This window comes from Myotis myotis, unplaced genomic scaffold, assembly GCF_014108235.1.
Source record: "Myotis myotis isolate mMyoMyo1 unplaced genomic scaffold, mMyoMyo1.p scaffold_m19_p_3, whole genome shotgun sequence".
NCBI classification, from domain to species: domain Eukaryota; kingdom Metazoa; phylum Chordata; class Mammalia; order Chiroptera; family Vespertilionidae; genus Myotis; species Myotis myotis.
Genome location: NW_023416335.1, coordinates 81092901 through 81118536, shown reverse-complemented (window position 1 = coordinate 81118536; position 25636 = coordinate 81092901). Strand labels below are relative to the sequence as shown.

At 37.3% G+C, this 25636-nt stretch overlaps 1 protein-coding gene across 18 annotated transcripts in view; it reads right to left on the bottom strand.

Moving 5' to 3' along the window:
- Positions 1-6089: 6089 nt before the first annotated feature.
- DGKH (diacylglycerol kinase eta) overlaps positions 6090-25636 on the bottom strand; it is a 218027-nt gene continuing 198480 nt past the window's right edge. For 16 of the 18 annotated variants that reach the window (XM_036300984.1, XM_036300979.1, XM_036300975.1 and 13 more), the window contains 2 exons: positions 24283-24413; positions 6090-18960 (listed from right to left, as the gene is read on the bottom strand). In XM_036300984.1, coding sequence (XP_036156877.1) covers positions 18871-18960; positions 24283-24413 — 221 coding nt within the window. In that variant the 3' untranslated portion in view covers positions 6090-18870. The remainder of the gene's footprint in view (positions 18961-24282; positions 24414-25636) is intronic. The other 2 variants (XM_036300989.1, XM_036300995.1) reach the window with 1 other exon arrangement.

Genomic DNA, 25636 nt, shown 5'->3' with positions numbered 1-25636 from the left:
AGCCAATGGGAAGCGTGTTGGAGGTACGGTTAATTACCATGTTTGTCTATTATTAGATAGGATAGTTAAGCACTCAGGTACTTAGGGACAAGGGCTTAGGGTATTTGGCAGGTGCTCATTGGTGGTTCAATGTATAGTCCATATAAGGTACATGGTTAGGCACTCAGGTATTTCTGGGCTGCAGGTTACGTCATACTCCACCCAGCAGTTGGGGGAAGGGAGGATCTGTCACCTTTAATTTGTGGACTTTCTCTTGGTTGCTGGCAGCATGGATTTGGGTGGGAGGGAGGCCTGGGTGGGAGAGGAGATATGCAAAGAACATGCTTTATCTAGGGTTGCTTCATACTTAGTGAGTCAGTGTTACTCTTTTGAGAATAGGTAGTGCTCAATGCCCACATTTATCCAAAATGTCATTGCCAGAAGTAGAACCAGTTGGAGTTGTGTAGAGGGTGTGAGGGTGTTTCAAATGGGACTAATACTAACTTACAGGGTTGTTATGAACTAAGCCTCAAACTAAGAAGTACTATACAAAAAAAGAAAAAAGAAAAAAAGAAGTACCATACAATGCTAGGATGCTACCATTGTGGTTGGCACCACATCCCAGCCTTGCTTTGGGAGCCCTGGACTGTCACATTTGTGAATGCAGCAGTGGTGGCACAAGGACTACCAGAGACAAAATGGGACCCAGATCCTTGGACTACTGGGACAATTCTTTCCAAAATAATAGTAGCAATAATAAAAACAGAAAAATCTACTGTATTTAGAGTTCCTCAATAAAAATTCTAATTTGCTAGCACTATTATTTATAGTCTGAATGTTTGGGTCTCCCCCCAAATTCATGTTGCTATCCTAACCCTCGATGTGATGGTACTAGGAGGTAAAGCCCTTTGAAGAAGATTGAACTGTGAGAGCAGAGCCCTCATGAATGGGATCAGTGTCCTTAGGAAGAGACTCCAGAGAGCTCCCGAGCCCCTCCCACCAGGTGAGGACACAGGGAGAAGGTGGCAAGAAGCAGGAAGTGGGCTCTCACCAGACACTGGATTTCCTAGTGCCTTGGTCTTAGGCTTCCCAGCCTTCAGAACGATAATAAGTTTCAGTTCTTTAAAATCCAGCCACTCTATTGTATTGTTATAGCAGCCCAAAAGCACAACGACAGATAAATTGTTAGCTGCCCATGTCACCGTCATTAGCTAGTTATTAAAAGGAAGGAGCCAAGAGAAGTCAGACCTTGTTGGGCTGTCAGTTGGGAAGGAGAGGCCTGTTTGCTTCACCAGGAAGCTACAGCTTCACACGCCCTCCAGGGAGCCCTCAGTCCATTCCCCAGTGATCACTGGAGAAGGGATAGTACAAAGGGGGAGGTAAACACATTCCAAATAAAGTCAAAATGGTGCAGGGGGAGGTGCTTGACCTTACAGGCCTGGGAAAAAGATAGTTGGAACTAATGCAAACCCAATTCCCCAGGACAGTCCTTCAAATATTTGAAAACAGTTCTTAATGTACCATCTCATCTCCACCTTTACCCCCACTCCTTACTTCTGATTTTCCTCTTTTCAAGCTCCAAGTCCTCTATTCCCTCAAGTATCCTTCCTGGGCCAGCTTCTTGCCCTACTCGCCACTGAATAATGATCCTGTTCTTTTTTTTTTTTTAATTTTTAAAAACACTGTATATATTTTTATTGATTTCAGAGCGGGAGAGGGAGAGATAGAAACATCAAAGAGAGAATCATTGATCAGGTGCCTCTTGCACGTCCCACACTGGGGATCAAGCCTGCAACCCGGGCATGTGTCTTGACCTGGAGTCAAACCTCTTGGTCCCTAGGTTGACACTCAACCACTGAGCCACACTGGCCGGGCAACCCTGTAGTTCCTAAAGAAGTGCCTTATTAGGATTAATGGCTACTTATTGGACTGTTACCTCTCAGCTCTAAATACACCCTAAATGCTGGGTGTGGGGCTCTGCAATACAAATGGTATTGCTTCTTTGCCAGCTGGTTTCCTGCCCTTACTGCCACTGGGGACACAAGAGGGAAACCAGGAGGCAGAAGGCCTCACTCTTCCTGTTTGCTGTTGCTGCTGGCGTTGCCTGGCACCGGTTCACACCCTGATGGAGGCAGTTGGTCCCATTCTCCAGCTTCTTCCTTCAGCGCCCTCCCCGCCCCCCCTCCCCCCCAGCCAACTCCACTGCTCCCAGGACCCTGGGGGAACCACTTGGACAGCACCCGTCCTCCCAGGCCCGAGTCCCGCTCTTTGGGGCCCTTTTCTGAGTTCCTGGGGATGTTCTCTGATGGCCTGAATCCACCAGGTCTGTATTTCCTTCCATGCCTCCCTCCAACACTGTCCTGTATTCCACAGGCATTCTAGTGACCTTACCCATAATGCCTAAACCTGAATTTCACCTTGGTACTTATTTTCCAGTTGGTAGAAACCTGGAATTCTTCCCTCCTCCTCCAACACCTACAGCCAGTCTCCATGCACAGGCCATTTCCACCTCAGTATTTCTCAGATGTTTCCTCTTTCCCATTTCCACTAAAACTTCCCTAAAAAGATCCCCACCATCTCTTGCTTAGATCTCTGCAACAGCCTCAAGCTGATCTCCATGTCCTCAACCCTCTGCAAGTCACTCCTACCACCGGCAGAGGCCACTGATCTGTCCAGGGCTCAAATCTGATTGCTCTGACCTGCCTCCGCTTCTCAAGTTCCATCCTGTGTTTCTTGCTGCTCTCCTTTAGTTTCAGCAACACCCAGCTGTACTGCCAAGCTGCCTCACATCTTCCCCTGCACAGCCACCTCAGGTCTCACACATGTACTTGGCCTGACAAACTGCTTAAAACTCAACTGTCACCTCAGGAAGGTGCCTCTGAACTTCTCTAGATCCTCCCTTCCTCTGTGCCCCTCATGTCCCGATGTACCTGGTGACTTTTTTTGTGTGTTGTTTTGTGTGTGTTTTTTGTTAATCTTCACCCAAGGATATTTTTTTCCATTGATTTTTAGAGAGTGGAAGAGACAGAGAAAGAGAGAAAAACAGATGTGACAGAGACACATTGATTGGTTGCTTCCTGCACATGCCCTGGCTGTGCCAGGGCTTGAGCCTGCAACTGAGGTAGGTGTCCTTGACCGGGAATCGAATCCAGAACCCTTCAGTTGGAAGGCCGATGCTGTAATCACTGAGCCAAACCGGCTAGGGCCTGGCGACATATTTTTATCAATGCACACAACACTCTGTGTTCAGTAATATTTCTTCCTCATTAGACAGTAATCTCAAAGGGCTCCTCATCCTTGGTTACCACTGCAGACAATGCCTGTTACATTTGGTTCTTTTTTTTTTTTTACATTAAATCTTATTGTTCAGATTATTACACTTGTTCCTCTTTTTCCACCCATAGCTCCCCTCCACCCATCCCCCCCCCCTCCGCCCTCACCCCCCACACTGTCCTCATGCATAGGTGCACAATTTTTGTTCAGTCTCTTCCTGCATCCCCCACACCCCTTTCCCCCACAAAAATAGTCAGTCCACTCCCTTTCTATGCCCCTGATTCTATTATAATCACCAGCTCATTCTGTTCATCAGGTTATTTACTCACTTGATTCTTAGATCCACTTGTTGATAGATATGTATTTGTTGTTCATAGTTTGTATCTTTACCATTTTCTTCTTCTTCCTCTTCTTAAAGGATACCTTTCAGCATTTCATTTAATACTGGTTTGGTGGTGATGAACTCCTTTAGTTTTTCCTTATCTGTGAAGCTCTTTATCTGACCTTCAATTCTGAATGATAGCTTTGCTGGATAAAGTAATCTTGGTTGTAGGTTCTTGGCATTCATTACTTTGAATATTTCTTGCCATTCCCTTCTGGCCTGCAAAGATACTGTTGAGAAATCAGCTGACAGTTGTATGGGTACTCCCTTGTAGGTAACTAACTATCTTTCTCTTGCTGCTTTTAAGATTCTCTCTTTGTCTTTTGCTCTTGGCATTTTAATTATGATGTGTCTTGGTGTGGTCCTCTTTGGATTCCTTTTGTTTGGGGTTCTCTGTGATTCCTGGACTTGTAAGTCTATTTCTTTCACCAGGTAGGGGAAGTTTTCTGTCATTATTTCTTCAAATAGGTTTTCAATATCTTGCTCTCTCTCTTCTTCTGGCACCCCTATAATTCGGATGTTGGTACGCTTGAAGCTGTCCCAGAGGCTCCTTACACTATCTTCATATTTTTTATTCTTTTTTCATTTTGCTTTTCCGGTTGGGTGTTTTTTGCTTCTTCGTATTTCAAATCGTTGACTTGATTCTTGCGATCCTCTAGTCTGCTGTTGGGAGTCTGTATAATATTCTTTATTTCAGTCAGTGTATGCTTAATTTCTAGTTGGTCCTTTATCACAACCTCAAGGGTCTCATTAGATTTCTTTAGGGTCTCATTAAGTTTATGGGCAGTTTCTAGAAAATTCTTGAAAAACCTTAAAAGTGTGGTTTTGAACTCTATATCCAGTTTTCTTTCCTCCATTTCTGTCATTTGTGTCCTGTTTCTTTGTCTCCGCATTTTTTTATGCTTCGCTGTGTCGATAGAGTGGCTTTCTGTATGAGGTGTCCTAAAGGGCCCAGTGGCTCAGACTCCCCAATTACCTGAGGTAGACACTCTTGGTGCACCCCCTTATGGGCTTTGTGCACAGTCTTGTTGTCGTTAAGACTTGACTGTTGTAGGTAACACTGGGAGGGATTGACGTCCAGGCCAATTGGCAGTGAGAATCAGCTGTGTCTGCAGTGGGAGAACTTCTGTGCTGGAGACACCCCTCCGGGACAAGACTTGCTTCAATGGGGCTTTGGTGCTCACGGAGTATGCCCCCCTGAGTGTGTCCTTTATGAATCCGAGGAGCTGCAATCTGGATGGTCCCACTCTAACCACTGGGCACACTGACTCCTGGATCTCTAAGAAGGTGCTAATCTAGCCTCTGCCTGAGGCTATCCAGCAGGAGCCAGCTGTGACTCAATGCAAGTTGCCCTGGGGCCTTGGGACAGCTGCAGTTTGTTAGGTAATTATCAGATTGCAAAGGGCCAGGCCTTTCATATGCAAAAGCCTCCATGTATGGCTTGGGCAGGGTCCCAGGAGATCAACAGGGTGGAGGGAGCTATGGCTGCTCTCAGTCCTGCCCTCAGAGGCCCTGCTTCTCAGTGTCCCGGCAATTGCTGCAAGCACCCCTGAGAGAAAGCTGCCCTCGAGTTCCGACCGATGCCAGACAGTCCAGTTTCTCCCCTATGAGTCTGGGTCCCCAGAGACTCACCAGGAACTGGAGCTCAGAGCTTGAGACTCCCTCCCGATTGAAAAAGACAACCATGTCCTCACCTGCCAACCCTCTCCACATGTGCCTCTGTACCTCTGTATTTTACTTCCGGACCGCACATCCTCTGAGTCTCGGTATGCTTTTCTCTTTCCTTCTAGTTGTAGAATTTCCACTCAGTCAGCCTTCCTGTGGTTCTGGATGATGTCCGTTCTGTCTTTTAGTTGTACTTTTGAAGTGGTTGTGTGAAGCAGCAATCTCTGGTGTTTACCTATGCCTTGGTTTCTTCACATTTGGTTCTTAACACAAGTGTTTATTGGTGAACTTCAAGGACTTATTACTATAAGAATAAACCAAATTATGTTTTACCATTAAGATTTCCCCCACCAGATGGAATCTTACTCAGCAATAAACAGAACTGAATTATTGGTACATGCAGGTTAACCTAAGTGGAAAAAAAAGTCACAAATTTAGTAAATTTTAATAAAACATTCTTAAAATGAGAAATTTACAAAAGTGAAGGTAGATTAAGAGTTGCTGGGGTGGAGGTGGGAGGGAAGTAGGTGTGGCAATATAAGGGGGCAATGTGAGGGACCCCTGTTGTGGATCCCTGTGGTGGGAGAACTGTTAGCATCTTGACTGTCAGTGTCAACATCCTGGTTGTGACACTGTATTCTACGTTTGCAGGGTGGCAAATGAATGAAGGGCACACAAGATCTCTCTCTGCATTATTTCTTACAACTGTATGTGAGTCTACAATTATCTCAACATAAAAAGTTTAATAAAAAAAATAAGATTTCTCACCAGAAAGAACATAGACGTCACACATTGTCCAAAGGCATTCTTTTTATTTGAGAAGAATGATCTCAAGGCAGTGCCCTTTGGGAAAGGCATCTCTCATCATCATGTACATGGAGATCAACCGTAACTCTCAGCCAAGTACAAAAATACACGCATCAGTGACTCCCGTACAATAAATACACCATGCATCCCACAATAAAAGGCACAGAAAACTGGTCACTTAGTAGTCATAAAAATTGCTAGCTACATTATTAACAAAGCCACCCAAATTACCTGTATAAGGAACTGTAACAATATATTCCAAAGGTGAAAACACATAAAACATCTTTAAAACAGTATGCAATAAATATCTCAATTGTTGTATATATTTAAAAATTATGCCATTGTAAACAGCATGTAAACAAACAAAATACATTTTCCTACCATTATTAAAACTAATTAGAGCCAAAGTTATAACCTCTGCCCTGTCAGGTATATTTCACCGGCAAGTGTGCTAAGCAGTTAAAAGTTTTACTCTTTTCTGCAGCAAACAGAGCCCATTGTGTAATAAATAGACATGATCTGCATCTTTCAGATACAGTACAATTTCAAAACAGACTACCAAAATGTAGTAAACTCTTAACTATAAATAATATAGCAAAGGCTAAATTAAACCTATCTTTTCCAATGTAAGGGTCAAAAGAACTCTACTACTGTATTATGTTTTCAATATGATAAATAGAAGGCAAATAGTTACTGTGTATCTTTATCAAAAGGTAAAATCAGTATGCTGAATATAAGGGGAAAGTATCTACCTAGCCATCTGAGCATCCTTCTTTTGTGGACCTTTTATAACATCCAAAAAAGAGTAAAGTTGTTTCAAACTAAGAGTTTTCTTTTGCTAGAGAACATAGAAATGATTGATACTTTATGCTGATGGGAAATGGTGACTTCAAAATAAGCTTATCAAAATGTAAATATACATACAAGGGTCCCCCCCCCCCATACTTACTGATAATTAAGATAACGGCAGTTTTTCTCCTTGTCATAAAGGAACCCTATTGCCTATCAATAAATATTCAGTTAAGTTCATTTTTATAACTCCAAGATTTTTGTTTTGTTTCATCTATATCAGTGTACTGTGGCACACAAATATGCTTAGTATGCTTACTATATGCTTAGATAAGTATGCTACCTGTTAAATATCACTCCTGACTCGCCAATAAAAATAACCGAGGTGGAAACAGGAACTCGTAAGCTCAAATGGAGCCTTTTACACCAGGAAGCATTACTTTACGTTTCCCTCTGCTGTGGGCTCACAATGCATACCCCATATATTTTGGTGTAAGTGTCATTAATAGGGACATATGCCTTTGTAAAATGGACTTGATATGTTACTTATGTTCTACAAATCTATTAGTCTCCTGGATCACACAGCAGTTACGGTTGTGGAAATGGCGTTCTACAGGTTTGATGAAAGATGTACTTGACAAGGGGTGGGCAAAATTATTTGTGGATGATCTGAAAATACAAAAACTGTAGGCCTAAAAACGGGGTTACTTCTGAATGACACAGGATTTGTTAGTTTTTTAATGTGAAAAGAGAACACGTCTCTGAAATACCCTGAGAAATACTTGGTTTAAAAAAATGTCCTCCCAATTTCTTAATGGACTATAGAAAAATAATCATGAAAACAAACTCTCCCAGGTAAGAGCTATGCCTTACTTTAGTTGTACCCCAACCTCTAATCAGATGCCAAGAATAGAGCAGGCAGAAAAATGTCTATTAAGTGGGTGAAGGAAGAGGGCATTTAATTTAATTGCATGCATTTTGGACTACTATTTAATTTTAGAAATGATTAACTTTAAAGAGCTTTTGTGTTAACCTTTACCATGATTTGGGGACACAGTCAAAAGGTTTTATAGAATCACAAAAGAAAACCAGGCCCTTGGTTGGTTGGGGTGAGTGTAGAAAAAATACTACTAAATTTTCTAAGATTTTGGAATTGCGTTTTTAGTATATCCTAAAATGAGTAATATGAACCTATAGTGCACAGATAATAGTTTTTATTCTTTATATTGTATAATGGGTGAAAGTCACAAACAAGCCTTCTTACATTTGCATCAGAAAAAAAGTGAAATAGACATTAGCTACAAATGACCTGAAATCACACAAATTCAGTCAATATCTTTGGCTGAACATTATTTAAAAGAAAATTTCACCTTCATTATTGTTTTTTACTCTTTCTGAAGTCTCATTATTTTGTGTAGGTAATCAGTGTATGTGTTTATATAGATTGTATATACCGAATGTCTACAAAAGACAAAGATCACCTTTACTGGATATTTAGGAATTACAAATAAGAATTTGTGATTTTGATAAGCCTCATATTTAGAAACAAGAATTCAGACTTGGTAAGTGTCTCTGATGAATAGCTAACAAATGATTATCCTTCATAAAGTGACTGTTCTTCCCTGCTGTCCATCACCTGTTGGTTTCCCAGAGTGTGTGTGTGCCCATGAAGACACTTAGCCCTCATGTGGACTCTGAGAGAAGCCCAGGTTTTCACTTGTGAAAGTATAACACTACAGAAAAGTTTGGGTTCTCTATTTACATCATCCATTCAAAAACACTTATTAAAGTCCTATTGTGTGGTAGCTAGATAGTGAGACTAGAAATTAAAAGAAAGAGAGAAATTCGGGGGGCAGGCATATAATATATAAAATTGTTGAAAAGTGATGTTATTTTAACAGAAAAAATTTCAAGATTCTATGGAGCATGGATGAAAAGCTTAACTTGGTTTGAGGAATTTGAACTGAGTCTTGAATGAGTTGACCTATAGTATGTGATTATGCTGAGGACTAAGTTGTGGATGGTTCCAAATTCCAGGAAAATGGTGGGCAAGAATGCTTTAAAAAAAAGCGAGGGGGGGGGGTGGAAATCGGTAGGTGGGGATGCAAACAACTCGAGTTCATAGAGAGCACTATCCATCATGCTAAAGAGTTAGGATGCTATGTTGTAAGAAAGGAGAGAGTATTTAAAAACTTTCAGCAAAGTGATGCAAAGCAAATTTGTGTTTTAGAAAGACCACTCTGTCAATCATAAGGAAGACAGACTAGAAGTGGTAGAATGAAGGTCAGAAAAGTGGTTACTGAAAAACAGAAAAAGCATAGGAGAGAAAAATGGTGAAAGGTTGTACTGATAAAAGCAATTATTTCCTTACCACAACTAATTAGAAATAGAACATAAACTGCTGATTCAATTTTTGAGATGGACAAAAATGATATATGAAACTGCAGAAACACTGAAAAAAAACTCTGATATATAGAATGCTTTTGTTTACACTGTCCAAAACCAAGATTAGGATTAAACATTGGTTTTGTTCCATGTTTTAGTTTATGAGTTTCCTGGAAGAAGACTATGTTGCTACGAAAACTGTGTCCTCTCTCAAAACTTTCTGAAAGTTTTTCAAGTAAAAGGAGAAGAAAAAAAAGAAAGAACTGCTCAAGTTTGCAATATTTCCATCCTCAACAGTATGTATATTAAAATCTGCTGCACAATTGAAATCTGTAAAAAGGGCCGGCTCTTAATAAAATTATAATTAATTTTAATTATACTAAGGTCAACAGTATATTAGGTCACTGTGGGAAGCAAGTTCCCAAAACAATGATTTCTTCTTGTCACTATATCAAATTATTCCGGAATCATCAATGAGGGATCTGTCATTATGAAAACTAAGTTGTGCTAATAAGACAGGTCAAAATACTATATGAATAAGTTCAGATTCAGTCTTTCCCCTTATGTCATACAGTTTTAGGGGAGGAGGGTGCAATAGGAGCTCCAAGAGACCACATTATGCTATAAAAAATACCATATTTTGCAAAGAAATCTTAAGTCAAGGATCAGATAGTGACTGAATTCAAATGTCAGGCAAAAATAAATGCAAGTATTCATTTACCCTCATCTATATTTAATGATTTTAAGTAGGTTATACTAATTTTTTTCATTTAATTGCACTCAGGTTTGCATTATGATAATAATTAAGGCAATCTCTAGTTTGGTCTTTTTACAGGAAGTTTTGAAGGTAATTTACATTAGGAAGTAGCACTCCACAGCCAGAGAATGTAGCCAGTGATCCATCCATGCTTGGGATCAAATAGCAAGGAAACCATTCAGCATTCACTTAGTATAGGGAGTGATGTCACAAGGTAAGAGAGGAAGCAGTGATGTCACAAGGTAAGAGCGGTCCATTTTTTTTAAACCACTGATTTAAAGAAACATTTTCCAAAAGAGAAAGAAAAAAGGAAGGAAGGAAAGAAAACATTTTCCTCTTTAGGGAGTTATTAATATAAGAAAAAATGTGAAGGTCCTAATTTTCACATCTGTAAAATGGTTGTTTGGGGTGGGTGCAGAAAAACCCCCACTAAACTTCTGAAGATTTTAGAAGTGAGTTTTTAGTTGACCCTAAAATGAATAATATGAACCTGTAGTACACAGAGGAAAATACCCAAACCTACTCAGGTACTGATAGTACTAAGGTAAGTTCACTCTCATTTTAACAAACCTTCCTGTAAAAGGACTGAGCATCGAGGGATGTTAATTTGGAATTTTAATTTTCAAGCTTTAGTCTTGGAAGCTTTTCTTTATAACTCAAATGACAGTGGTAAAGAAATAATAAATTTAGGTATGATTCATGCTTACATAACTCCTTTTGCAACAGAAAAATTCCCAAGTACTTATAATTGATAATATTATATGCCATGTCTAATTGGGAAAACTGAGGCACCAAAACATATGGTTTGTAGAAAGGACACAGTGAGCCAGTGTCAAAGTCAGTTATGGAACCCAGTATTATCTAAACTATATTCCTACCTCAAGAATCACAGAATTCAGCTCTGTGTAATATTATAAATTTTAATACTTTTTTTGTTTCAAATGAAAGGAAAATCTATCATTGCCAAAAATTTGAAGGCTTAGCAAAAACATGAAAATCTCTTTATAGTCTGAATGCTATGGTCTGATCTATATTTACCAGAGCTCTTCTATAGGAACTAGCTAAGCCCTTCTGACTAGTTCTCCCTATACCAATCACTAAGTTGAGAAAGCACAGACATTTGCCGCATGTAGGAAATGCAAAAGATTAGGTCATCCAAACCATCTGCTTCACTGACTTCTAAATTTCAACAGGAGAATGGGCCCCTGCATTCGCTGGCTATTTTGATAAAACACAGGTATGGTCTCATAGGCTTCACCAGGGTGCCATTTTGTTTTAGTGGTATTGTACCTACCATACAACTCACACATGTTTTGTGTTCCTATAATATAAAGTAAAAGATACCTAAATTCAAACTATTTCCAAATCTTTTCAAAAGAAAAGCTTATTTTTCTTTTAATATCCATATGGTGTTTCTCCCATAATTTTTTCCCCTGCCTTCAATAATTGTACAACAGTAAAATTAACAAAAACTGTCTTTAAAATTACAGTAAATTAATTCCTAATCTCCTATTATAGTGCTAAAATAGTTCACAATTCATCTACAGCTTACACTATACGACAGTTGAATTTAGGGCTTGTTAAAGTGATTTCTTTGGTATATAACACTGCCTCACATTAAGTCAGAACAGTTTTATTTTCTTTCTTGAAAACAGGATTTTATTCTGTGTGGTATGTTGTGCCATTATGGTTTCGATTTTTAGTTTTTTAATTAGTTGAATAGAGAATATTTTTAAACAAAAATAATTCAGAACTCAAATGCCATTGACGTAATTGACAGAAACAAATCATTATCCACCATGGTTACTATTTGTAAAGTAGTCTAGATTCAAATGCAATCATTGTTAAAAATATACAGGCTGGAACCTAGAGCTAGCTGCTAGCCGCTGGAGGTATGTGAGATTTTTTTGGGTTCAAGTTTCTTAATGTGCATTTGAATTTCATACTGGCAGTATAATCACTGAGATTTCTTTTACAACAAATACAGAAGAAAATAAGTTCTGACTTAAAGATAAACTATATGCAGATTGGCAAAAAATAGCAGAATGGGATCATGGCTACATTAAATCCTAATAATGGTGATTCCATTTTGGCTTTATGCCTTTTTTCATATTTATTTTAAACAAAATTATTTTTTAATAAAGTCTCTATTACTATTCAGTTATCTATACCTTTTTTTAAACAAGGAAATAAACTGGGCATCTGTTTGACAGAAATGAGTACTTCAAGTATGCAAGTAAATCATTAACAGAGCTATTACACTCTAAGCAACAGCAGTTACAAGAAAAGGGCTAGAATATGCATTTGTATAAAGATTAAATTTCACAACATAATAAATAAATGCACTGATTTATACAATTTGTGAAAATCTTCTACAGATAATTACAAGTAATACTGTCTATGTTGACTTTGCTGATAACAGCACTTAGATATTCAAAGGTAAAATCCTGACCCCAAAGCCACAAAATATACAAAGCTGGTTTGTTATTAAATATTCTGTCTGCCAAAGTCCAGCAAACTAAAATACATCTTGGCAGTTTGAATACCCAGCATGATAATTATTTTGGTACAAAAGATAAGAACAATTTTAATAGGAAAATTAATAAAATCAATAAAAGGAGAAACCTGTTGTATAAATAGACATTTTAACAAAAGTGAGACTTTTATCTCACTTAAGAGAAAAAAAATTTTGATTAAACTTAAACATTTGAAAATAATTACCATGTTTTCCCAGCTCTAGTCAAATATATTACTTCAATTTATTAATCATCTTCAATATACAATATATAACTCACAAGACTGGGAATGTTACAATACCAAAACCTTTCACAGCACTAGTTACCAGTTACCAGAACTGTAAGAAATCTTTAGTTACATATCAGCTTAATAGTTAGAATATAGAAGTAGACATGGCTAAGCTGTGGTAAACAATAGTGCAATCAAACAGTAAGGACCACAAAATATATTCTTCTTCCTTTTTAGCTTGTCTTCAATGGCATCATTAACTGAGTATAAAACTTATCTTAATACATTTTAAAGTAACCCTATATTTCTTTAAGTTTGGCTATTTTACTCTTGAAATGCATTATCTTACTTCAATGGCATCATTAACTGAGTATAAAACTTATCTTAATACATTTTAAAGTAACCCTATATTTCTTTAAGTTTGGCTATTTTACTCTTGAAATGCATTTCCTATGAAATACTGAGACTATTAATAAATTCCTATGCCATGAATAACTTGTAGCTAAAATGAAATAATTTAAAATTTTTAAAACGTTTAAGTAGTGGCTTTGTTTGTATTTTTCCAACTAAAACTTGGAATTGCATAAAAAATTAAGAGGGGATATAAATATATGTAAATAGAATATCTTAAGTACACAAAGGAAGTTAATCTCTTCACCTATATTAGTAATATGATTTTTTTAAAACATTGTTACTGAGTTTAATGCACTCTCAGTTACTCTGCTAAACTTCTTTTTTTTGAAAAATAACAAAAAGAAGTATACAAATAGATACAGTCCAGCTGTCTTTTATCTCACTGTTCTTTGTAATAATAAATCTTTACAGTTTTTTTATCCTAACAGAAATATCTCTAAACAAAACTTGGAGGAAATAGTAAAGAGAAAACAACAATAAAGATTAAAAATTAGTGCTTTGCTATTATAAAGCCAATTATCATGGCCTTTTAGAAGTTTTGGTTGTTTCTTTAGGAAGGTATCCTACATGCTACCCATGTGACGCAGAGGCTGCTATACGGAAGTCACTGGGGAAATGCCACAGCAGACAAACAAGCCCCAGGACCCACTGCACTTGGCATGGATGGTGAGCAGAGAGGGCAAGGGAGAGGCATGGCACCTAAGCACTGGGACCTCCTGGAAGTCTGACAGTATTTGAGGAATTTTCACTTCTCATTCTTTTCAGCTGATTTGAAGAGCTTAATCTTTTAAAACTGCCACTTGTATCATCAATCTCTAAACCCACTGTTTTATCCAAATTTCATCTGAAAAATACAGGATGACTTTACGGGGGTGGGGGGAGGAGGACAGGAGAAATCCTAGATATCAAGGTTGAGACAGCTTTTATAGCTTAATGAAAAGCTATACCCTTACAGAATTCACATCTGCAAAACACAAAAGTCCAATATGTTGTCAGCCCAGTCGGAGATAATAGATCAGTTACTTTAGACGGATGTATAGAACTTTGCACTATAATTTTCTAAGTCATGCTTTGCATGAATATTTCCTTCCTCAAGTCCTGTTAAAAATTACTTCCATGAAGATTAAAGTAGTGCCCTCTTTATTCATGAAAATTAGATAAAGTATCTCTTAAATTATATCAATATGTACACATTAAATGAAGGATTATTAACCAAAAGCCATCAGGAAAGATCTTATTGTAGAATTAAATAATTTTTATTTTCAAGGTCAAGAATATGATAAAGTATTTTCAGGCACTATTTTAAGGAATGATTAGCTATCTGAAAATAAAGATAAGTTAGCATAATTAACAGACTTAGTCTAGCAAACAAATGCTTTCTCTGAGGGCTTTAATGACACATTCACTTTATTTGCAATCTTGGGTTTTCATGACTAATGATTCATTTAATGTGTGTGTGCTGCTGTGTTCTCAAGCATGAACTATGTCAACAGGATAATCTACTGATAAGAGAAAGTGAAGTTTTAAGAAACTGACCCAGTCTTTACTTGTCTCAGTACATATTCTTCTGAAAATATTTCCTGTTACTTAAGTTGTGAACAAATGAGAATGCCACATGAGCAACAAACTGAGTGAATGCAGATTGTTAGTGACTAAGATGTGGGGTGAGGGGCTGGAGAGAGGCCAGCTGTGTTGGTTAGCCAATTTCCTGTGTTCCACCTTCGCTACTAAAATATAATAACTGGGTAGGTAGGGCTCATCTAGAGCCAGAATTAGGAATATGGGTGGAGAAGCTAGCTCAGTTAGGGCGATTAATGAGGAGAATAAGTGAGTTTTAACTGATTTCTAGGATTAGCTAGAGGAGCGATATGAGACAGTGGGTTGGGGAATGAGCTATTTTGAGCATCTTTTAAAGACCAGAAATCCCTAATATCTAGGAGGAATAAAACATATTTAGGTTAGTGCTAATCACCTGATGAATCTTGTTCCAAGGTTTAGATTCAGTAGGTCTGGAGTAAACCTAAGAATCTGCCTTTCTATAAGTTTCCAGGTGATAAGGATGCTGCTGGTCCATGGACTACATTTTGGGTAGCAATGCTCTAGACCAGAGGTGGAGAACCTTTTTTCTGCCAAGGGCCACTGGGATATTTATAACATCATTTGCAAGACATAGAAAATCATCAACTTAAAAATCAGCCTACTATATTTGGTTAAACATTTAATTAACTCACCCCTAATGCTTTGGCAGGCCAGATGTTCCCCACCTCTGCTCTAGACCAATGCTATCTGGTAAAGTTTTTGCAACGATGTATATACTCAACATCTGTTAGTCCACTGTGGCCATTGAGCACTTGAAATGTAGCTAGTGCACATGAGAAACTCAATTTCTACATAAAGTAATTTAGATTTAAATAGCCACTTGAGCCTAGTGGCTATAATATCGGACAGCACAGGTCTAGACATTCGCGGGATGACTCCTTTCCTAGTCACAGCAATGTATCATAGTTCCCAATTACCTAATCCATTAATTCACTTAAATTAGCATTTCCTTTTATTAAATACAAACTGTAAAGTTAGTTTCTTTATATTGTCTTCTTCCTAAAACTTTGCTAGATGACCCACAATGAATGCTCAGGCAAGGAGAGATGAAAGGAGCCAATTTGCAGTGGGACAGTTGATGAGGAAAGGGTAGTACATGGCAGTGAGAATTTGAGCAACCATCATATACTGGGTGCATGGGAAAACATGAAGCCAGGAACTGGGAAAGAAATTCAGAGAGGGAGGTGGACACATGGTGCAATATAGAAACCCACACCTGAAACCTATATGTTCATGTTGACCAATGTCACCCCAATAAATTTAAATTAAAACAAGAAATAAACTCAGAAAATGTAAGTGAAATAAAAGGGAGGTGGAAAGACGCTAAAGAGAAAAATTAAGTTTACACTGAAATTATACTTAGGCCTGACTCTGTCCCTTTCCTTCTTGAAAAGCACGTTCTTCCTCAGAAAAATGAGACTGAAAGGAAGTGGATGTTGGTTGTGATTCCTCTCCATCCCTCCCAAATTATCTGCATGTGTAAGAGCCTAGCAGAGAGGAAAGGTGGCCACTACAGCTCAGCTTGTGCGTGGACTAGCACAGGGGCCTCACCTGCACTCCCCAGAGCTGTAATCAGACACCCTAGAGAAATTCTTCATCCTGTTTTCTCTGTAACCCCATCTATTACAAGAAGCTGGTTCCTCTGTGATACTGCCAGGGGCCTAAGGAGGCTCTGAGGGCACTACCCTGGCAAACAGGTGTGAGTGAAGTCATTTGGATCCTACAAACGCCACATGACAAAATGTACCAGGAAATGTGCTATCATTCAACAAAAAGGATATCGAAATGGTCATTTTAAAGGATTCCCCTAATCCAAGAGCCACTTGCAGGAAAATTGTACCTACCTAAAGATTCCATTAACTGAGGTTTTACAGTAAATATAAGAGATGGTATCTAAGATTGAAAGATCAACATCAAACCAAAAAATTCAGTCATTTATATCTTCCTTTTCCATTCTGAAAATGTAATAGCTTAAGAATCTTCTCTATTGGCAAAGAGGTATTTGAGGAAGTGAAAATCAATAAAGATCTTCATATTAATTCATTTTTGTCTAGAGTTCCCACCTCCTTGTTGGACAGGGAGACCGGGCATGTGTTTTATTTTCCCAGGGAAGTGTCTGGAAGAGCAGGACATCGTGCAGGCTGGGGGGCAGGGGACAGGGGACTACAAAAGGAACTGGAAAAGGCCTGTGATTTCTTAGGTGTGGGTAACATTAACATTTTAAGTGAATAACTTTTTACTCTATTAAGCTACCTGGTATAATTCTCTTTGGAAAATTTCTACTAATTCACAACTTAGGTAAAATATATAGTCAGACACACTTGGTCATGAACCTACCTATCAGGTTTATTTATTTTTAAGATATCCACATTTTATGATTTTTCTAGTAGTTAGATACTAAAGTTATAAATAAGAATAAAATGTCAAATAATTAAACTTCTTTGATATAATTAAATTATGTCTGACAATAGTTCATTTTAATGCTTTCCCATCAATATTTCTCTTTACGCATTCAGCAAAGAGTTGTCTAGAACATATCAATGAGAGCATATTTTGTGATTATAAGTGTGAATATGCATATAAATGTCTATGGGTGTATATACATATATGTGTGTATATGTATATATGCATGTGTATACATTCCTATTGAGCACCTACCTAAAAGGTTACTTTATGAAAATTGTCACCACTGGGTCAGTACAGTACCCTGCTTACTTCTTATATATAGAAGATTTTTAAATATTATAATTACTTTTTGGCATATAATATCTAAAAAGAGATTATTTGAAGTATTTTGTGACTTGTTGATATGTACGCTTTGGCTTTCAAAGATTTGATAATTGCAATGTTGACTCCTAATGAGCTACACTGAAGTATGGTGGTTAGAAAAAGAAAATAATATCTACCTGATAAGATATAAGAATTACGTGAGATAATAATAATAATGTAAAGGTCTTTAAAAATTTTAAATTTCTCTTGTTGGGAGGAAGTTCATGTCAAGCATAACTTTAGCTAGTGGGTGAGTCTGGGTGACCGATCAGTATACAAACCACAGTTGAGACATTGAAGAAATTCCTGAATGTCTACAGTTACTATATATAAATGCAAGCACAGCATTAAATAATTATTAAATTGAAATGGAAAAATAAGAAAAAATGTGGAAAATTTGGTTTGGAAAGCATAATGTTGTTAGACAACAGAATATGTAATTTTATGAAACTATCCAGGAAATTTTCTTAATGTGCATACCTACTCTTTATGATAGGTTGACAAAAATTGGCTTGCCTAAAATGTTTATCATTTGTTGATTATGGCATAGACACATGTTCACAAATTCTTAGATACAGAATATTTATGCAAAGTCCACATCAAAGAACAGAAAAGTGCCTATAGCTAACAAAAAGGTACTTAGGTAGTAATAAATTAATCCCATTAAAACTGACATTAACACTAAGTTTTACAATAGTAGATGTTGGACATGCAAGAAAGAGACAATTCAGGCAGCAACACCGTGCATTAAGATTTGCGTTCATTCATTCATAGTATTTGAGGGATTTTAACCCTATTATTTGACCACAGGACACTAGGAATCTGAGGTGATACCAATCTAACATTCAAAATACATCTTTATATATCTTAGTCCTCTAACCAACGATTTTTGAGGAGGAAGCCAATGCCTCCAATAATGAGACCTAAGAAGTTTTAGCCATATACTATTATGTGAGTGCACAGTAAGAACATTCCATCTGACCAGGTTTAAGGAAAGCAAACATTCTGCAATTTCACCTTTTGGACAATGCAATTGTCTCATCCTACTGTTTTACTTATATGAGCAAATTTGAACATATCAGGTTTGCACAGTAAGAAAATAGCTTTGTGGAATGTATTTTTTGGCACAAAAATATTTTCTAATACCTCAAATCAAAATTTTCACCAACGGCACAATATCAAGCCATGGAGGTGCTTCAGTGGTGCTTACTTATCTGGGCAGAAAACTACACGAACAGTCAACTGCTTCCAAGGACTTTGTATTAAATAGCCATTACTTCCCTTCTAAGGAATAGCACCAATATGATTACACCTCAGACTGGGGAGTGCTCCTTCCAAGCTCTTTAATTCCCTGGAGAATTCGCTTCATATGACCCACTTTCGATATCCCCAGGTCCTAAACGAAAAAGGAAAAAAAAAAAGAGGTGGGAAGGTAGAGAAAGAAGTTTATTGACAAGAGAAAATTGGAGATTAAATATTAAGCTTATAATTAGCATTCACTTCATTTACTTTAGTTTATATTTAATGATTCAGGAAGTAAAAGCTAAAGAATAAGTTTATAAAACAAAAATAACCTGACACTGAAAAATTACCAACCAATAAAATACACAAACTCTTAAATGTACATTCTCATGAATTATATACAATGGCAGTTCTTCTAGAGTCTAAATTAGTTTCTCTTTGCACTTCTTTTCTTAAGAAACACAGGTCCATTTGGGATCTCTGTGAAACGATAGGTGTGACACATGGGTATCCACAATTAGCCTCCAGGCAACTACACACTTCCTTGGTAAAGTAAACTTAAACGTGAGGCCTAATCCTGAAGGAAGACACCAGTGCCCATTACCTACATTTGGAACACAAATGCAGTTAGTTGCAGCTGCACCCACAGTCTTTGATTTCTGGGGAATATTTAAGTATTCCTCACACTTTGTAACGTATAAGCGAAAAAATTTCTTAGACATAGGTATCTGTGGGTTGGTGTTTTTCCTCCACCTCTTTTGGCTCCTTTCCCTCAGAACTCTTCTCATTTCTTAAAGAACTATTTTCTATAAAGAACCAAGATTCAATAGTTAATTTTCAGAAATGGATGCTGATTGCAGAGTGTGTGGCACAGAGCAGGCACTTAGCAAATAAACACCTGCTACAGGAATGATGAAAGCCATCTAAGCGAGCCATAATATCCACTATCTGAGAAACTAAATGAAAGGGTGATGGCCTCCAAACACGACAGCCTTCTTCAGGTGTAAGGGGGATAATATGTGAAGTGGAATATTTAACTTTACAAAACAGAGTTTAAAATATTTGAAAATTAATAAAATGATTAATTCCAAAGCAGCCTAGAAAACAGGATAAGGTATCACAAGATTATTTTTCTGAGAAGATAAAAATTCCAAATATCCACTTTGTTCTGCAGACTTAGAGCACTGTTTACTTTTAAATGAAATAGATCAACCTGTTTTAAGTACACACACACACACACACACACGCAGTTTCTCTCTCCATAAACTTTATGAGCAATCTGAATTCCATAGCAGCAGTGTTACTGAAGCCTCTGAATCCTGGAAAATACTCTTTCTATAGCCAGTGCTCTTTTCAAGCTTGAGATAATTTCAGGGTAAAATTCTTACAATATTTAACTGACCCTGAAAAATATTTTCTCATATGACACCAGGTCATCCACAATCAGTCTTAAGGCAACTATGTATTTCCTGAGTGTCATCCACAATCAGTCTTAAGGCAACTATATATTTTCCTTGCTTTTGCTAAAATAACAAAAGCAAGGTCAAATCCTAGAGGAAGATTAAATTGCATTTATAGTTGTATTCAGATTCTTTGATTTGCGTGGAATATTTAATATTCTTTATGCTTTGTGATAACATAGTTACCTGGGGGAGCAACCCAAGTGCCTATTAATAGACGAGTGGGTAGAAAGTTACGGTACATATGTAGAATGGAATATTACTTAGCCATAAAAAAGGAATGAAATCTTACCATTTACAACAGCATGGGTGGACCTAGAGGTTATCAGACTAAGTGAAATAAGACGGAGCAAGACCATATATTTTCATTTACATGTGGAATTTAAAGAACAAAATTAATTTACAAACAAAATTGAAACAGACTCACAGATGTAGAGAAAAGACTGATGTTTGCTAGATGGAAGAGGGGTTAGGAGACGGGTGAAAAAGGTAACGGGATTAAGATGTGTAAACTGATAGTTACAAAATAGTCACAGTGATGAATAGCATAAGGAATACAGTCAATAATACTGTAGTAACTATGTACGATGCTAGGTGGGTACTAAAAATATGAAGGGGTATACTTTGTAAAGTATATGATTGACCACCACCCTATACAAAAAACTAATACGAAATAATATTGAACGTAAATTGTAATAAAAAATTTAAAAAATTTATTACATTCTGAAAAAATATATATTTAGCACTACATATTTTATTTTAGGCCATTTGCACATTGTATTCTCAAGAATAAAAGCTCTGAGAAGCCAGATTCTACTCAAAATTAATATTGCAGTATAATGAAATGAATGTTTCCCATAGAGCTACACTAACTTCTTAGCTATATTTTCTTTCTTTTGAGTTCAGTACTTTCATGTTTTCTAGGAGTTAGGCTGTGACAAAGTTATGCCTTGATATTAGTTATATGTTTCATAATTTATTTTTCATAGTCTTTATTATTGGCTTTTGCTTTCTTTGGATTAATAGGCCTAATTTTGCAGAGGCATGCTTTGTAGATACTGAGTTACCTTTCTAGTCACACATACACAACTTTCCAAATAGAAAAAAAACAAGAACCAACCAAACAAAAACCACTGTGTCTTTGTCATTTTCTTTGGTGTCTATCAGTTTTTCCTACTGTCTTCCAGGAATAAAAATAATGCAATCAATCAGTTTATTTGTCTGTTAAAGCACATTAGGAATTTTCTCCCTTTGTCACCTTTGGACGGTCACATTACTATCTCTAGCTGTTTTGGTGATAAGGCAGTAACACCTGAGCCAAGATCTGAGAGGACGTAACCAGGTGGGGTCAGGAGGAGAAGCATACTATCAGAAGGTACTCTCCTAAGGTGAGAATGAGTTTATTATTTTTAAGCAAATGAAATAAGCAAGGGGCCAGTGATCCCACAGCAGGTTAAATAAACAGGCAGATCCTGCTGGCCTCACAAAGATGTGAGTCTTTATTCTAACAGAAAGGAGAAGCCACTGAAAGGTTTTAAGCAGAAAGTGATGTCTAATGTTAAAATTATCACTCTGGTTGCAATGGGAATAATGTGGTAGAGAGAGCAAGAGTAGCAGTGGAAGGGAAAGCCAGGAAGCCACTAACCTTACACAGGCAGAGGGTACAGTACCATGGAGTAGGATATGGATAGGAGAAAGCAACCTGACTTTGTGATGGGCTTAATGAGTTAGGGGAAAAGGATAAGAAAGCGGAAGGTGCCAAGTATGACCTTGGGTTTCTCTGGCTCAAGCACCTGGAGAGAGAGAAGGGTGGTTTACTAAGAGCACTGGAGAAGGGGCAGAATGGGAATGGGATAGGAGCTCAAAAGTTTAGTTTTGGACATGTTAAGATTGACATGCATGTGTGATAACCAAGTATCAAGTAGAATAATCCTAAAGTTCACAAATGAGGTCAGGGCTGAAAATACAAACTTGTGAACCACTGATATAATATATTCATAGACAGTGTAGGTAATCCTTCACATTTAGAGACGTGACCCTGAAGGGTCTGCTGTTTCTGGCAGCTACAACCACAGAGACCCAGGGCAACTCATTCTCTACCTTCATGGTTTTGTTCTACTGAAGGCTCTCTCTGTAAAACTATTTTTCTCCTTTCCCATTTCCCCACACTCTGTTTTAGAACCAAAAGAACTATCAATGCAAATTTCTAAAACAAAACTTTTAAGAAAGAATGCTATTTATATTAAAAATAAAAACAAAACAGAACCAAAGGTCCCATGAAAGCTGAAGAGAAAGTTTACTAAAATAATTTTTGACTATCTACACTTAGCTCTTATTCTTTTTTTCCAGCCTGGTCCTTCCACTCTAACTTTGACTTAGTATAAGTATATGCTCTTTTTTTTTTCATTCTGCAAATATTTGCTTCACTCACTGTGTGTATTTTCATGTTTATATGTGTTTGTTATGTACACATATATAATGAGCATGCGCGCACACACCCACACACTGTCTAATCTTTGAATGATGCTTATCCATGGAAAATGAGATGCACAAACTTCTAGAGGGCAGATACTCCCCAGGGAAGCTGGTAGAACATTAATCAGTAGCTATTCAATAAATGTTGCTGCCTGCTGATGATATCAGAAGCTACATAAATAAGTTGGAAATAACGATCCCTCACATTTATTTTGTTGTGTACGTTCAAGTTTTGAAGCCAACCTTTACTTTATGAGCTCTAACGCCGTATCTTTTGTTGTATTCTAGATTTGGGACTCTCAACTAAGAAAATTAATTAATCTATTATTTTATTACTAGAGGCCTGGTGCATGAAATTCATGCATGGGTAGGGTCCCTAGGCCTGGCCAGCGATCAGGGCCAATTGGGGCCTTCTTTCTGGCTGTTGGCTGGGGCCTTCCTTTGTTCCATGCCAATTTGCATATTAGGCTTTTATATATATAGCTTATTCTGGGCTAAAAATGTTTAGGTGTAAATGTCTGTCATTGTGCTAAAATTATATGACTCTGCATTCTAAACAACTATACATTACCCTTTATCTGTTCAAAAATGTCTGCTAATGTACTTATAGATAGACACAGTTCATGAATTTGTCAGGAACTAACTGTATCAAGCATTTTAGAAGTTGGTCTACAGGAAAGGGATCACTCCAACAAATACTGAAGGCTTTGTCGCTTGTTTATTAAGCACCTTGGAATTTTAAGATGGCAACATGTGGTAAAAAAAGGTAACATGACAAATCCTACTCCTAACTCTGAGACCCAAGAGGCTACTTTGGCCATTTTTACTGTTGAGTCTCTACCGATAGAATGAAAGGGAATTGCTGTAGACCATGAATTAATGATTTTCCTTTTCCATCATAAATGACAAATAGGCTCTGAGCTGCTTCTAGTAAAAGGCATAATTTTTACTTCAGTTACTAAATAAAACACATTTATTTTTGAGAAGAATACAATTTTAATAAGTCATAGAAAGAAATTTGAATTTATTGGTCTAGTTGTTCCTCTGACATCAATTTAGAAATGCAAAATCACAGGACTGCTATAGGTATCTCACCTAGTTCCATATATTAGGAAGGCTTTGTCATTGACATTTTGAGTTAATTTTTAGTTGTTAGCCTTATATTAGATTTTTAAAGTTATTTTCAGCAACAATTATCACCTTTCATGCTAATCCAGTAGAGTGAGCAGATGGAAACATTATCCATTTAAAAATATTAGCATATACGGACAGCCATACCAATGAATGCAGAGAAAAATTACTAAAGTCATGCTAAGCTTTAGCTATAATAGCCAGAGAAAGATTTTGACAGGAAAATATTGCTGACATTCTTGTTTTAAAAGCATACAAGGAATTCAGACCACAGGACAATGCATATTAGATTATTGCATGTTTGCATAACATAAGCCAAGCTATAAGCACATAACAGGAGAGGCACAGGAGGAGGGATTTTGTTTTGCAAGAAAAACTTTCAAGAGCAAAGAGTAGCACAAAGGAAATACCTTAAGATCTCGCCTTTCCAGATGCAAAAGTTCAGCCCCTCTGATGTCATGACGGATGAAGATTTCTTTGTACTCTCCCAAATTGATCAGATCCAGCCAAGCAGCAACTTCCTCTGTGCCCCATTTCTGAACTACCAAAGTTAAGAGCAAAACCCCCTTAATTTCTACATGCTCAATGCATTACAAAGCAAAGGTTGGCCAAAGGAGATGCAAACAGAATACAGCAGCAGTGCTAGCAGAGGGAAAGGTTAAAGGTGTTTCAACAAAACTACAGTTCCATTTCTTCCCCATGCAGGTCAACATAAGGACCACAAAGACATTCACTGCAGTGCACCTGTGTCCTTAGCGTTCGCTCAATGTCCTCGTTAAAGCCACCCAAACTACACAGTATGAACAAAAGATGTATTTCTCATAATTGGGATTGGTAGTACAAGGTCTAAATAAGTGCTGATGATTTCCTTAAGATCATATATGAAACTAGTTATAGTTTAATTAGCTACAAATGCTAATTAAAATTTAAAATCTAACACAGGGTACTAAATTTTACACAAACTTCTGCCTTAGGTCTTGCTGACTTCAAGTGCTGCCTTTATTGATTCTATTACTATTGATAATTATAAAAATAAATGTCCTGTTAAACTGTTTTAACATCATCTAAAAAATAGTCAATACTACTCTAAGATTAATTGGATTGTTATTTTTCAATATGTATAATCACTGTTTTACATACTTGACTCAACATTGATTTGCTATTTAAAAGCCTACTTATTTGCCATATTTGGTTTTGAAATGCCCTTTAAGAGCTGCTCTTTGATTGTCAAAAATCAGATTATATCACTTTTGACAAGGTGATAGCCGACTCAGAGAAATTAGAAACTGATTTGATTGTGAAAGGCACCGACCATCATATACAAAGAACTTGAAGTTGCTTTAGCACTAGCATAGCGTTAAATGGAAGCACTAGGGAAAGGTGGGAAGGGAACTAGAAAGACAACTTCAAAGAGAATTTAATCTTTGCTTGAGAATGCAAATGTCACAGTAGATTGCCAAATGGTGTAGTAAGTCCTTAAAACAGGAGAAAGAAAATAGAGAACTTTAGGTAGAAAGTATATTTAACAAGCTAAAGGAAAAGATGGAAGTTTCTATGTTCCATTTATCGAAATGATCCAGATTTTGTATTTTGAAGAAGAGAAACAAGTTAGACGCTGAGGCCTTGAATTGCCGGTGAGCGAGACAGAGAACCAGCTGCATAGGTGCACTGACAGCCACCAAACCAAGTAAAGCAAATCAGCAGCCACTGCATTTTCTTGTGTGCTTCATAACTACTGATTCCTACTGATATTGGACATATTTT